This window comes from Aphis gossypii, chromosome 3, assembly GCF_020184175.1.
Source record: "Aphis gossypii isolate Hap1 chromosome 3, ASM2018417v2, whole genome shotgun sequence".
Taxonomy (NCBI): domain Eukaryota; kingdom Metazoa; phylum Arthropoda; class Insecta; order Hemiptera; family Aphididae; genus Aphis; species Aphis gossypii.
Genome location: NC_065532.1, coordinates 13,754,678 through 13,768,426, shown reverse-complemented (window position 1 = coordinate 13,768,426; position 13,749 = coordinate 13,754,678). Strand labels below are relative to the sequence as shown.

General features: G+C 23.2%; 1 protein-coding gene across 5 annotated transcripts; it reads left to right on the top strand.

Annotated features, from left to right (window-relative positions):
* Positions 1–1,684: 1,684 nt before the first annotated feature.
* LOC114130275 (death domain-associated protein 6-like) lies at positions 1,685–13,712 on the top strand. 5 transcript variants are annotated; one of them, XM_050203684.1, is made up of 16 exons: positions 1,708–2,013; positions 2,081–2,296; positions 2,392–2,475; positions 3,253–3,282; positions 4,395–4,625; positions 5,612–5,722; positions 6,140–6,361; positions 6,859–6,945; positions 8,626–8,723; positions 9,120–9,361; positions 9,425–9,594; positions 11,196–12,102; positions 12,237–12,301; positions 12,663–12,796; positions 12,912–13,038; positions 13,227–13,712. In XM_050203684.1, exons 3-16 carry the CDS (start codon positions 2,428–2,430, stop codon positions 13,347–13,349), a joined length of 2,595 nt encoding a protein of 864 aa, XP_050059641.1. In that variant the 5' UTR covers positions 1,708–2,013; positions 2,081–2,296; positions 2,392–2,427; the 3' UTR covers positions 13,350–13,712. The 5 variants fall into 5 exon arrangements, with proteins under 5 accessions (XP_050059642.1, XP_050059644.1, XP_050059643.1 ...); XM_050203685.1 differs by having other exon boundaries at positions 1,685–1,820; positions 2,081–2,475; XM_050203686.1 differs by having other exon boundaries at positions 1,705–2,013; positions 2,081–2,475; positions 12,915–13,038.
* Positions 13,713–13,749: the final 37 nt, after the last annotated feature.

The window sequence follows — 13,749 nt, the reverse complement described above, 5'->3', positions numbered from 1 at the left end:
AGGTTACACGATTATTGCCGCTCCTTCGCGGGCTTCACGTAGTATAAACAATACGAATTGCTGAAAAAAAATCCCCAGTAGAATTTTATCGGGGATTGACTAATTATAAATAATTTAATATATAATAATAGTTATATGTTAAAAATAAAATAAATATTGTATACTAGGTATGTTAAAAACTGTTATTTCTATAAAAACTGTCATACCTTAAAAATATAATAAAAATGTATAAAAAAATACAAAAAGTTTTAATTATTTTATAAACATGCCATTTATTTTGTTAATATAATATACAATATAAATAACTATATAAGGTATAAGACCGTTTTTATAAAATAACAATTTTTAACATAATATACAATACCTATTTTATTTTTCATATAATATAATTTATAAAATAATATAATACTACCGATATAATGCCACTGAGGATTTTTTTGTGGGGATTTTTTTTCCAACTACCAAACAATACTTATGGATATTAAGTATACTTATCATCTATTCTATTAGTTCGTGATTCTGTGCATGCACTTCATAGATCAGCTGTGATATTAGTTAATAGGTCTATGGCATGGCTAAATATATTTAGCCATGGTCTATGGCATAGAGTAGTCTATGATCACGAATTAAGATAGGTATATCTAAGGTGGATATATATCCACCTTGGGTATATCTTAATTGGGAGGCAAAAAAAATGACCACGGAAAAAAACCCAAATTAAAAAACACACGCCGGAAAAAAAGCCCACGGAAATAAAGTGCTATCATTGTAATCTTATATTATGAAATATTTTATAAACTGTGATTGATTGTTAATTATACAATGGATTTACAATCATATAATATATTTTTAATAATAAATAATAATATTTTTAAAATAATTTTGTCATATAATTATTTAATAGAACATAGGAACAAAATATTAAAAATACAAAATATTCTCGTTTGTGGTAACATAATAATAACTAATAATTATAATACGAGAGATCACATAGTCATAATAATTAAATAATATAATAATTAAAAAAAATAATTTTTGATAAGTAGTCAATAAAAAAAAAGTTAAACTTATTTAAGCAAAATCAACATTTATTAAGGGTTAATTAATAATCATTGATTACATTTGCCTAATTTGAGACAATAATAAAATGGTGTCAAAACGATAACAATCAATAGTTAATACTATTAGTATTAGTAGTATTACTAATACTACTTTTATACAATAGTAAATTGTTGAATTATAAGGTTAATTATAATAATAACTTGTAGGCTATATCTATACATAAAAAAATTAAAATTAACTTGACTGAATAACAATGATAATTAACAACAAAAAAGCTAAGTTAAAACAATATAAAATTTAATTGAATTTCTAAAAAGTATGTATGTAGGTACCTATGTATAATTTAATTAAGTATTATATTTTACTACTGTGAATATTATTTAAAATATGTATCTATAAATAAATGGAAATATATTATGTATAATATATTTTTTTGGGCTTTTTTTCCGGCGTGTGTTTTTTAGTTTGGGTTTTTTTTCCGTAGGTTTTTTTTTTGGGTTTTTTTTCCGTGGGTTTTTTTTCCGCGATTCATCTTAATTCGTGTCTTTGATGTACTTCGCTGTTCTTATTCCATGATTAACGTTATCATAATGATGATAATAATTTGGCTTTGGCAAAAACGGAAAAGAAATGGTTGTAGGTATGGACATATTTTTAAGATTATCTATGGACTACGGGTTATAACCGTTCGCGCGGCTACCGGTTTCGCTATTTTGTACTTTACTTTAAATGTAGTAAATATGTCGATTTTTTAACATGTGAGTAAATACAGATTGTTTTTTTTTTGTAAATTGTATTCCATGTGTGACGCGAGAATTTAAGTTTACTTAAAATAAAATAAGTGGCACACGCTGTACACGTCTACACGACTTTCTAATTGCTATCACATCGTACCCACTCTTGATTTAAAAACTGATATTGGTTTTTAATATTTATTATTTTGCTAATTTGGTATACAGTTCTTTGATCTGAAGCGATGGCCGATAAGGTCTCTAATTGATGTCTTTTATTGTTGTAGGTATGTAAAGCTACTCACTATTCCGACTTGTTGCATTCATTGTTAAATGTTATTATTCAATTGCCAATCGCCCAATTATTACAATTTGAAATTGTATTGAGTTAGAAGCACTTGTGCAATTGGGCATTGGGATTCAAATGTACACGAGCTTTTTGTAGAACCATTTATTCGAAAGCCTCGACGAAAGCATTGCAATTCATTTGGTCTGACTTGCCAGTAATTTTATTTTATGTCATCTAATAAAATGATAATTACTCAAAAGGAAAAGTACTTATTTTCGTTTTTAATTTGAATCAAAATCTACTTATCAGTTATTGTCGGACAAAACGTTGTGTTCCACTGTTAAAATGTCAGAAATTGAAATCTCATCCGGACCGGAAGATAGTGAACCAGATGTATGTATAATACTTTGATAAAGTCTTATCTTAAACAAAATAGTTAAATTCACTGTTACTTATCGATAGAAACACTTATTACTATAATCATAGACCTTTTAAAAAGGTAAAAGGTAAAAGGTCTATGACTATAATACAAAAAATATTTAACTGACATCTAACATATTTTAATAATATTAAAACTAGATATTAGATATCAGCTTGGTGCTTTATGGGATTTATAAATTGTAAGAGAACGCCAAATTCACATATCTTGTCTTAGTCTTATAAACTTATAACTCAACAATTCTGCATAGCTAATAAGTAAAACAAATGTTGTTTTTAGTTTTAATATTAGAGTTAATTGAGCTGTTATTAAATTTAAAGATAAGAATATTATCTTAGCCAACATTACATAAGATTTATTAATATTTAAATTTTAAACAAGTTATAAGCATTTTAAAATTATAAATTATATTACTATATTTCATATATTTATAACTTAAATTAACTATAAAAGCCTATATGGTGCATTTAATAATATTCTTACCTTAAAGTAAGTTTGATATTAGGTTATTTATTCTAATATTAAAGCTAACAATAATTGAGTCTGCTTAACAAAAGGCATGTTGTACATTTGTAAGATTTAGTCAACATACATGCTTTTAGTGTTCTCTTAAGTTACATTTGATTTTTTTTGTTTTATATAATAAGTAAATAAAAAAAAAATAAAAAAATGCCAAGTTAACAAATAAATAAAAGTATTTTATTAAACATAATATATTGTTTTTTTTTCAGATTTTTTATAACATGGATATGTTTCAACAGGTAAATATTTTGATTTAACTAATAATTATAATATTGATAACATTTCCTGGAACTGTGATTATTGCTTATGACTTATGAGTTAATGAATTATAAACTTATATTCAGGGCCGGATTTAGGGGAGGGCTGAGTGGGCTGCAGCCCAGGGGCCCCCACAATTTTATTACCTATATTTAAATTAGAATACAGAAAAAATATTTTATTTATATTTACACATATTTAATTAAATAATATTGAACTTTTTTTGGACATTAAAAAATTTTTATTTTACTAACTAATAATAGATTTATTTACGTTTATTGACAATGAATGGTCTCTAAGATAGTTCTATAAGATAGTTTATGCCGTCCGCGACCGGTGTGCACCGTCGATTGTAATAAGTAATAACTAATAATAATTAATATTAGTAAATGTGAATCAACTAGCGATAATGAGCACTGAGTCTGATATTTTAAGAAAACTTGATTTTCAAAACGTTATTGATAAGTTTGTACAAATAAAATTAAGAAAAGTTCCTGGCATTTAATTTTAATTACTTGACATTATTATTTTTATTTATTATTTTTCATTTAATTACTTACACTGAATATTATGATAAATGATAATATTACTTAATATACTAGTTATACTCGATTTGATTGTTTTTATAATTATTTATTATTAAATAGGTAGTAGTTAATTGTTACTAGTGTTACTACTACTAAACATAATAATAAATATTATTCAATAAGTAAAAAAATATATTTCTTTGTTTATTTATATGGGGCCCCCACAGTATATTCTGCCCAGGGGCCACCACATACCTAAATCCGCCCCTGCTTATATTTACATATTTTTATTTAAATATTATTAATATTTTTATTAGTAGTTATTGTAGTATTATGTGTAAAAATAAAATAATTTTTAATTTAGTTAGTAATAATACTCATTTTTACTGATACAATTATATTCACATAAGTATATACTAAATTCAAATAAAAATTATACCAACATGTTTGAAACATGTTAAAAGTATATGTACTTGCTTATGCATGTATTGATTATTGTGTTTTAAAAAATTTATCATTAAAAATTATAATAAAATACTAAAATGTTTTTCTCAATTTTTTTATAGATGATAAATTTATGTCGAAATAATAAAAAGTTTCCTCAGAAGTATGTTGAAGATATGAATAAAATGTATAAAAAATGCAATAATAAACAAAAGAATTCAAAAAATTTATGCGATTTGGTTCTTAAAGGAATAGAATCAATTTCTCCAAACAATGAAGATTCTTTTCAGTATGCTGCAAATGTATATAATGAATTATTACAATTAACCAAAAAAGACTCCAATAGATTACAGGTTTAATATTTAATATTAAATGAATAATGTGTTTTATTTATTATTAGAAATATATAGTATAAAATAATAGTGTTATATAGTAGCTTAATTAGTAGTTATAAATTATAAAATGTACTATGCGCTATGATTTTTTGGGACATGTCTTGGGTAAGAATCACGGATAACCATTCATTATACTTGTTATAGTGACCTCTATTAATTACTAAACTTACAAATAGAAATGAATATTTTCAAGATTTTTTAAGATCATCTCACACATTAATTCTTAATAAAAAACTGTTTCATGCAGAAGAATCACTTTAACTATATTTAAGTCATGAAATCAAATTTCACAAAAACTGAAAATATTTTTTTATGTTTTTAATACTTATGAAACAATAGAATATATAAAATGTATTATTTAAAAATTCATTATTTTTACATTTTTCAAAATATAATTTACTGGTGTTAGTAATATAGTAATAAAAGAAAAATATTAAAACAGGGTTTTATATTTTATTAGGTATGACTTAAAATTGTCTTACTGTATAATTTTGTAAACAGTATAAAAGCATGAAAAAATATTTAAAGATAGTGATGAAAGACATAAGTAACACTAAGAATTTTATGTTAAAGTATTTTGAAATATGATTGTTTATATGTGATTACAAATTAAATGAAACTATGTGTTAATATTTTTCAACTAATAGTAGATATAAATAATATAACTCAATAATCAGCATCATAGTTGATATATAATTTAAAAAGTAACTATATGAAGACATTTTGGATTTTATTTTTTTATTCTAATTCATAATTTTATCTATTTAAGATAAACATTTTGAGGAATTTTGCTTTCTGAGTCTTCCAACTAATTGTACCACTAATTAAGTTGGTATATTTGATAATTTTATATTCAGTTAATTATATAATAATATATAATAAATATGTCTAAGTATCTAAGATGTATAAATATCAAAAATATAATATTTTTTTTTACATTTTAGACTGAAAACTGTGTTGCTAGTACTTCAAATGGTAATACAAGTACAACTTCTGAATTAGATGATGGTACAAGTAACAATGAAATTAGTGAAAGTAATAAAATATTCAAAGAAGTAAGAAACTTACATTAATACTTTAATATAAAATAATACATCAATGCATATTAGTGAATACTGATTCATTCTTTGTCATTCATCATTGCATATTACAAACGTTATCATTTTATTCTTCTTATACTATTAATTTCAAAATAAATTATTATTGTTAAGATTGTTTAAAATTTAGAAATTAAAGTATTGTAAGATCCAATGTTTAAAATTTAAATTACTTTAGCTAGCCCATATCAAATACTCAATACAACTCAAGTCAATCACTTTTTTGCTACCTTCGATGTCATACATTTTGATTTCAGTTTCAGTGTTACTATGAATAGTATACATTGATCATGCTTTTTATTTGAATAATAATAAATTATCAAATTTCTATTAATTTTTAATATTATTAAGTATGTAAATTTTGGTATGTTTCAGTTAATTGAAAAATGTTATCAAAATAAAAATTTTCCAAATTCAAATATTGAAATTATTGATAAATTGTATAACTCTCTGCCAGCTGAGTTTCTCAGCTCTAAGTATTTTATTATGTTGTTAAAAGAAGCAAATCAAATAATCTGGCCTGATAGTAGTATAACTTTTTATACACACATGGAATATATATATGATCAATTACAGCAGTTTGAAGCTTCAATGAAAGTAAGATTCATAGAGGTTTAAATTAACCACAATTTTTTATTAATGTACATAAAAAATAGTGATATTAAACTTTGATATGATTTTATTTTATTTTAATCCTAAGCTTAGTTCATTTTAATGCCATTATTTATCTTTCAGCATAAAATATTATGTTAACTTAATTTAATGTTTATTTTATTACTTTAAAACTATAATATAATATTGTAAGAGTCTTTATTTTTATTATTTTTGAAGCTATAGAATAAAAGCTATTATAAGGTAGAAAATATTCGGCTTTCATGAGCCAAAATAATGTTCTTGTTCTACTGTTTAATCTTACGCGTTGAAAAACAAAGCTCTAAACATCTCCAAATTCCGAAAAATTAAAATATAATTTTTAAGTTATAGTAGTTGGTAGTTAAATAGTAGTTTCTAAATCTTTAAAGGACAGTAAAATAAATATTCTTTTTTATTTAATATATAGATAAGTTAAATTAAATATTTTAATATTTTTGTAGGTTCAAGATAGCAAAACATCTGGTAACAATAAAGAAATAAATGGAAAGAAATTAAAACAGCTAAAAAAACTCAAAACTGCATTGAAGGTGATAATTTTATCGTAAATTAATCTTTATAAATAATAGATTTAAAATTAGTTATTATTTTAGATTATGAGCAAAAAAATGAATATATCACAATTATTTGTTTTTGTTTTTTGAATGAGTGGATTATAAGTTGTTTGATAAAATGCTTTAATTTTTAACTTTGAAGGTGATTTTGGATTGTTAATTGGATCTCGTTTGTACTTTAAAGAGAGCAAAATTATAAATTCCCAGTATTTTTTTATAATTGGTAAAAACAAACAAAATATTAAGGAAAACAAGATTTTGACTAAATTGATTTCTTTATTTTATATAATTCAAGAACAATTAACCACAGAAACTTGAAATTTTTGAATTTTTTTCTTGAAAGTTTTTTTTTTATTAATATCTATAAAAAAATTATGAATAGGTATAAATGCTTGAAAATTTAATACAATATTTCAAATAAATGGTGAATTATGAAGTATCCAAACTTTATGATCACAATTAATAATTTGTATAAGCATTTAATTTTAAAATGTTGATTAAATTCATGAAAATAATTGTTATTTTTTAGTTAGAAATGTATAAAAAATTCTGTTTATACCTTAGATTTGAAAATTAAACACAAAGCTTTACATAACTTACAATTAATTTAAAAATAAATTCTATTAGAAAGTTAAATTAATTTTCATGAACATCATGGATATTCTTTTGTATAATAGCTATTTCTTTCAACTATTTTATTTTTTGTTGTAATTCAAAAACAAATGAATCATTTTCATTATACTATAATATTTTTAACATTTTTCAATTCATTTTGAGCTATTTATAGTCATTCTAGATTTTCAATTTTTAGATTTTTTTGTGTTATAAATGTAGAAAAAAATATTCAATGATTTAAAGTTCTTTAAAATTTAATTCAAAATCTTACCTAAGTTATTTTTATAGCTGTATGTAATTAATAAAAATATATATGCACATATTTTTTATATATATGTTTAGAGTTAGAATTTTGATAAAATTCGTCAAAAAAACAAACATTTATAAATCTATTTTGTAGTTAGAAATTCATTAAAACTTAACTATATTTATTTGTTTTTTAAATATAACATAAGATTTCTCATAAGCAGTTAATATTAAAACTATAAAAATCTAAGAAAAAAATTATATACGTAATTATTTTTATAGTCATTTTAAGTTTAGATTTGGGTGATATTACTTATTAAACAATACAATTATCAATGATTTTGTTATAATTTATAAATATTCGTAGAAACTTAAAAATTGTATGTATATCATAAAATTATTATTGTTACTTTTACTATAAACAATGATGTTTTTGATTTGTTTTAAGATAATATTTATTTATATTATGAATCTATATTTGCTGTTTTACAGTGTTTACAGAAAGACAAAATTAACTTTTGAGCTATTTAAATTTTTATAATGTGGCCTAAATAAATAAATTAATTGTTAATATTGTTATTTTATTAATTGTTAATTGTAATAAGTAAATTCTACATTATTCAAAAATAAAAAACATGGAGTATACTTGTGATAATGATTGTGTGACTGTTTCCGCTCAGAATTGTTTTCGTATATAATGATAAATTTTAAATTAAAATTTAACATACCCATTCTAGTGACCACTTGACATATATCATATATCAAGCGGTACCAACTTTTATTTTTTATTTTTAGGTTATCCGAAAAAAAATTAAAAATCTTGATGAACAAGAAATGGACATAAATAATGATGATGAATTTAATTATGACTCTGCATATATATTAAAAGACAAGTAAGTTTTTTGATTTTAGTAAATACTTTCTGAAAGATATAAAACTAAATAAACCAATTTCAGTCTTTACTATTTATTGAATAAGCAAGTCTTATATTATTTTTAATTATATATATAAAAAAAAAAAAAAAACATACATTTTAATTAAAGAATGAAATAATATATCATAATAAATCTAAAAAGTAAAATATATTAAATTCAAAATTATTAATTATTTTTCAATGAATTATTAAACTGTTATAAATTAAATATATTGGTATTATTTTAAATTTAATTACACAACCTAGAAGTGCTGTTTTAATATCTCAACTTGTAGATTAGGGTTGATTTCCAAGGTTGGCAAAGCTAAAAAATGTGTAACCTCCTGTTTTTTGTTTGTATATTTTCTGAATATAGATATGAAAAAAGGATAGTTGAAATTTATAAACGAATGTGTAAACTATGTGATGAACCAGACTTTTTAGAAGAACCTATACTGCGTTTCAAAGGAACAAACGACAGCTTGGTTAATAAAACCATTGAGAAATATTATAATGTTAATAAAACATTTCCAGATTCTTTTGAAATATATACATTATTAAAATGCTTAAGAGACAAAAAAAAATTAGGATGGACTGAAACTGAATTGAGAAGTATCTGTAAGTATAATTATGATTAAATGCTCAAGAATCTTTAAAAAAAATGTTTCGTATTTATATTAGCAAAAGATGCGTTTCTTCAACTTGCGAAACAATTAAAGCTTCGAAGGATAAATGAATATCTTGGTCGTTTGTCAAATGTAAATACACTTAAAGATCCAGCAGAAGAAAATGAAGAACTTAGAAAGAAACTCGATGAAAGTAACAAAAAGTTTTACGCAGATTTGAACGAGGTAAAATTATTTTAGAGTACTGTAAACAAATTCTTAGTTTTAGAGAAATAGAATAATATATTTTGAGTTTAATTATTATGTTTTTAATTGATAGTTGATGTTAGATCAATCTATGAAGGGTGATTCTTTGATGATTCACAGATAAGCTGTGTAGCGAAATAATATTTTGAATGGTATTCCTGTTACTCTCCATTCTGCTTATCTAAACTTCAAATACTTGTTCAAAATTTGATTTTTATATCGTAATGTTCTCTCTTCTCCAGTTGCTACTATTTGTATAGTTTCCTATTAATAAAGGTTATATTTATATTTTAATGTTCAAGGTCAGGGTTACCTTATTTAAGTTAAGTACTCAATATATATATGTATTACATAATGATGGTGATTGATTTTATATATTGATATAGGTAGATATTAATAATACAATGAGTATGATGGTTATCAATCTAGGTATAGCGTGTTGGCATAAATATATCCAATAGTAAAAATATATTTTTTTAGATAGATGTTTTTTTTTATAATTTACAATGATCTAAAAATATATATTTAAAAAAGTAAGGATTTGTTGGAATAATGAATGTTGTGTGATAAAAGAATCTCCCATTACTCACTTAATTTTATTGAATGATATTATATTTTAAGAAACTGATTTTTTAAAAATATATTTCACATTTATGGTTGAAGTGTTCAATTAAAAAATTTCCAATTCTTTTAGTTGAGCTTTTATGGTTAGGTTAGGACAGTGATTCTCAAATTTTTTTTTGCAGAGCCCTTGATATGCAAAAAAAATTCATGGAGCTCCAAGACGTGAAATACCAATTTTACAACTTAAACAATTGGACGGCGTTTATGAAAAAGGGTATAAGTCAATTGTAAAAAAGGGCATAAGTCACTATATTTCAATATATTCAGTGCAATAGAGAATAAGTCATCTATAATTAATAAAACTAACTTTTTCATTAAGACTATACAAATTTAAATTACAATAAAAATAGTTTGATTTATTAAAAATACATCCATTATTTTACTAACAAAAAACGAGAATTAATTCGTCTCCTGAAAATTTGTTAAATTTGACTTATACCTTTCTTCATGAACGCCGTCGAATTATAGTTCAATAAATTGCTAGTATACAAACTTTATACAATATAAATGTAATTTGTAACAATTTAACAAATAATAATATATGTACTTAATTCAGATGTGTCTGCAGAGCCCCTAGATTAGTCTTGGGGAGCCTAGGGCTCTGCGGAGCACAGTTTGAGAACCGCTGGGTTAAGAGATTAGGAGCCATGGTTGTTGATAAAATGGTTGCGCAAAAAATTCTGATATGATGTTTGTCTTAAGTTTTTATCAAAATCTAATGTCGTTGCAGCGCTGTTCACTTTGTAATATAGTAAACTTTTGTAATACAACTTTTAAAGTATGTATTTTTGGGTTCTCTCCTAAAGTACTTTAATGATCTGCTACGAGAGTGTTAAATATGACATCAGAAACACTGATACACGATAAGAACTTTTTTGCCCTGGTGTCTCTTTCTTATAAACTACTTGACTGTGATTTATTTATGTGTGTTTTAATTATATATTTTTATTTTATAGTTGGAAATAAAGTTTAAAAAGAAACAAGATTATGCAGAAGAAACAGAAGGGTCTAATCTTAATGATACAGAGTGTGAATACAGTTCAGAAAATGAATCTATTGTTAATAATAGAAAATTAAATAAAAAGGCAAAACCAATATCAATAAGACGAAAAAGGGTATCATCGTCAGAATCAGAAAATAATAAACGACCAAAAAAGAGTCAGAAAACTATTTATATGGAGTCATTTGATTTAGCACCAAGTGGTGTTACTTCAGAAACAGAAAATGAGATAGATGAAGAAAAAAGTGGTATTACTGAAAAAGTTCCTAATCAAATGATAGTTGTAGATAATATTAATAGTATGATAAATACAAACAATAATATTGGTTTACTAAAAGATGTTAACAAACAATCAAACACAGTTTCAAAAAATTCTAATGATATTATGTCAAATGGTAAAACAAGTGATGTTAACAAAGATACCTCCAACAAAATAACTATAATAAATAGTGTTGAAAATTTAACAAATAAAAAAAATAAAGATTATACTGAAACCTTAGGAAGTAATAATTTAGTCACGAAAAAATCTCTTGCGGATTCCGATACAGATGGAATCCTTTTGATTGATGAAGGTATTAGAGTTGAGGATGATACTAATAGAACAGTTACCAAAGAACCATTGGAAGATAAAACAAAGGAAGTAGAGAGTGAAGTAAATGCTAAAAACCATAGTACTACCACTATTGATAATCCAATTGAAGAAATCGAGCCTAAAGAAATAAAAATGAATGATAATAAAGATTCGCCAAAAGATGTAATTGAGATCAATGAACTTGATGATTCAGATGTAGAAATAACATCTTGTGAAACACCCATAGTTCCTGTCCAAAATAAGGAATCTTTAGAATCTATTATAAAATCTCGTACGTTTTATTTATACAATATTAATGTAAGAGAAAGTCCACATAACATGTTTTGCACTTTTGTAAGATATGCATGATGTAGCTTCCTCTTAGGTTGTTTTTACTTTTAATATATTTTTGCAATTTGTTTTCAGGAAAATTTGATGAGAAGCGCACATGGGATAATGAATCAAAGAATATTAATCCTTCATCATCTCGTGTAAGTTAAACTTTATTGTTGTAAAAAGTAAATGTATGCACTATACAGTGGAACCTCGAATACACATTATAATTATGTATATACTATAAAATAATTTAAAACTGATACTTATATTTATATTTTAAAAACTGAGTCAACATTTTATCCTAAAACCTTGATAACTTGAAAATCTTAACAAGTCGAAAACTTCTTGGGCAAGTAGAAAAATTTGTATTTCCCTTGAATTTCTACTTATCGAGGTTTTACTGTACTTGTTTATTTATTTATTTATTTTTAAACTTAATTATATATAAATAATAAATTATATTTTTCATAATAATTGTTTATAAATAAATAAGATATTTTGTATGTTGTTGCAAAGACTTTACATCGAAAACCAAATATTATGGACCATAATTTAGTCAATCGTTGGATTATAAACAATAAGCGACCTTCTAAACCAAATAGCACAAACCATATGCCTAATATCAGACAGAATAATCCTAGCATTAGACAGTAAGATAATTTTGTTTTATTATTTTAGTATTAAATAAATTGTAAATAAAAACAATTTTAACAAAAAAAAAAAAAAAAAATGATTAAGTCTTTTAACTATTTTTAATTTTTTTAGTAGACCAATGGTTTGTCAAAGAACTGCTATTCAAAAGATACAAACTGCGAGACAGTTTACTCAACGTGTTTTAAATACAGTTCAACAACAAAGAAATGTCATAAATAATCAATCAGTACTACGAGAAGTAATTGTTATTTTATATATTATATTACATACTTAGTTGTATTTATTTTATTTGTGTTATCTATACAGGGTTAAATTTTCAAAATATAGTTTATAAATTAGGAACACTTTTTCATATTCCAAATATATTTTTTAATTTTAACAATAGTAATTGATGATATATTTAATTGTATTTGTTTTATTTTATAGCAAGTTACAACCATGACTACAACAACAACAGTTCGACAAATAGTTCAGAAAAATCAAGTTCATCGTCCCGGTAATTCTATTACTAATAATGGTAAAAAACCTGAACTTATAGAATTGGATTAGTACTTAATAATATTATAAATACAATCATTTTACTTTTATATTTTTATTTTCAATGTTAGATCTGGAAATATTATTGCTCTATCATATTTTTCTAAAAATTTGTCTAAACTATATCTAATATTTTAAACTGTTTTAATATTGATATTTGAATTAAATTAAAAGGCTATTTATATTAGCTTATTAAACATCAGAAATTTCTTTGTGATTGTAAGTTTTCTTATCTAAGGTCTAAATTAAATAACAATTTTTAAACATATGTTTACCTTCTATTTATTTAAATAATATTAAAAACTATTTGATGTTATGTATAACATTATGTATGTATATAAATATATTGTTAAAAAATACATGTTTCAAAAAACAAGAAAGTTATTTTGAATTTTAAAACTTTTTAGTATCT

Coding starts and splice junctions, on each gene's coding strand:
- LOC114130275 (XM_050203685.1), top strand. CDS start 2,428: ATGTCAGAAATTGAAATCTCATCCGGACCGGAAGATAGTGAACCAGAT. Junction 9,595..11,195: donor TTTACGCAGATTTGAACGAG/GTAAAATTATTT, acceptor TTTATTTTATAG/TTGGAAATAAAGTTTAAAAA. Junction 13,039..13,226: donor ATCAATCAGTACTACGAGAA/GTAATTGTTATT, acceptor TTTATTTTATAG/CAAGTTACAACCATGACTAC.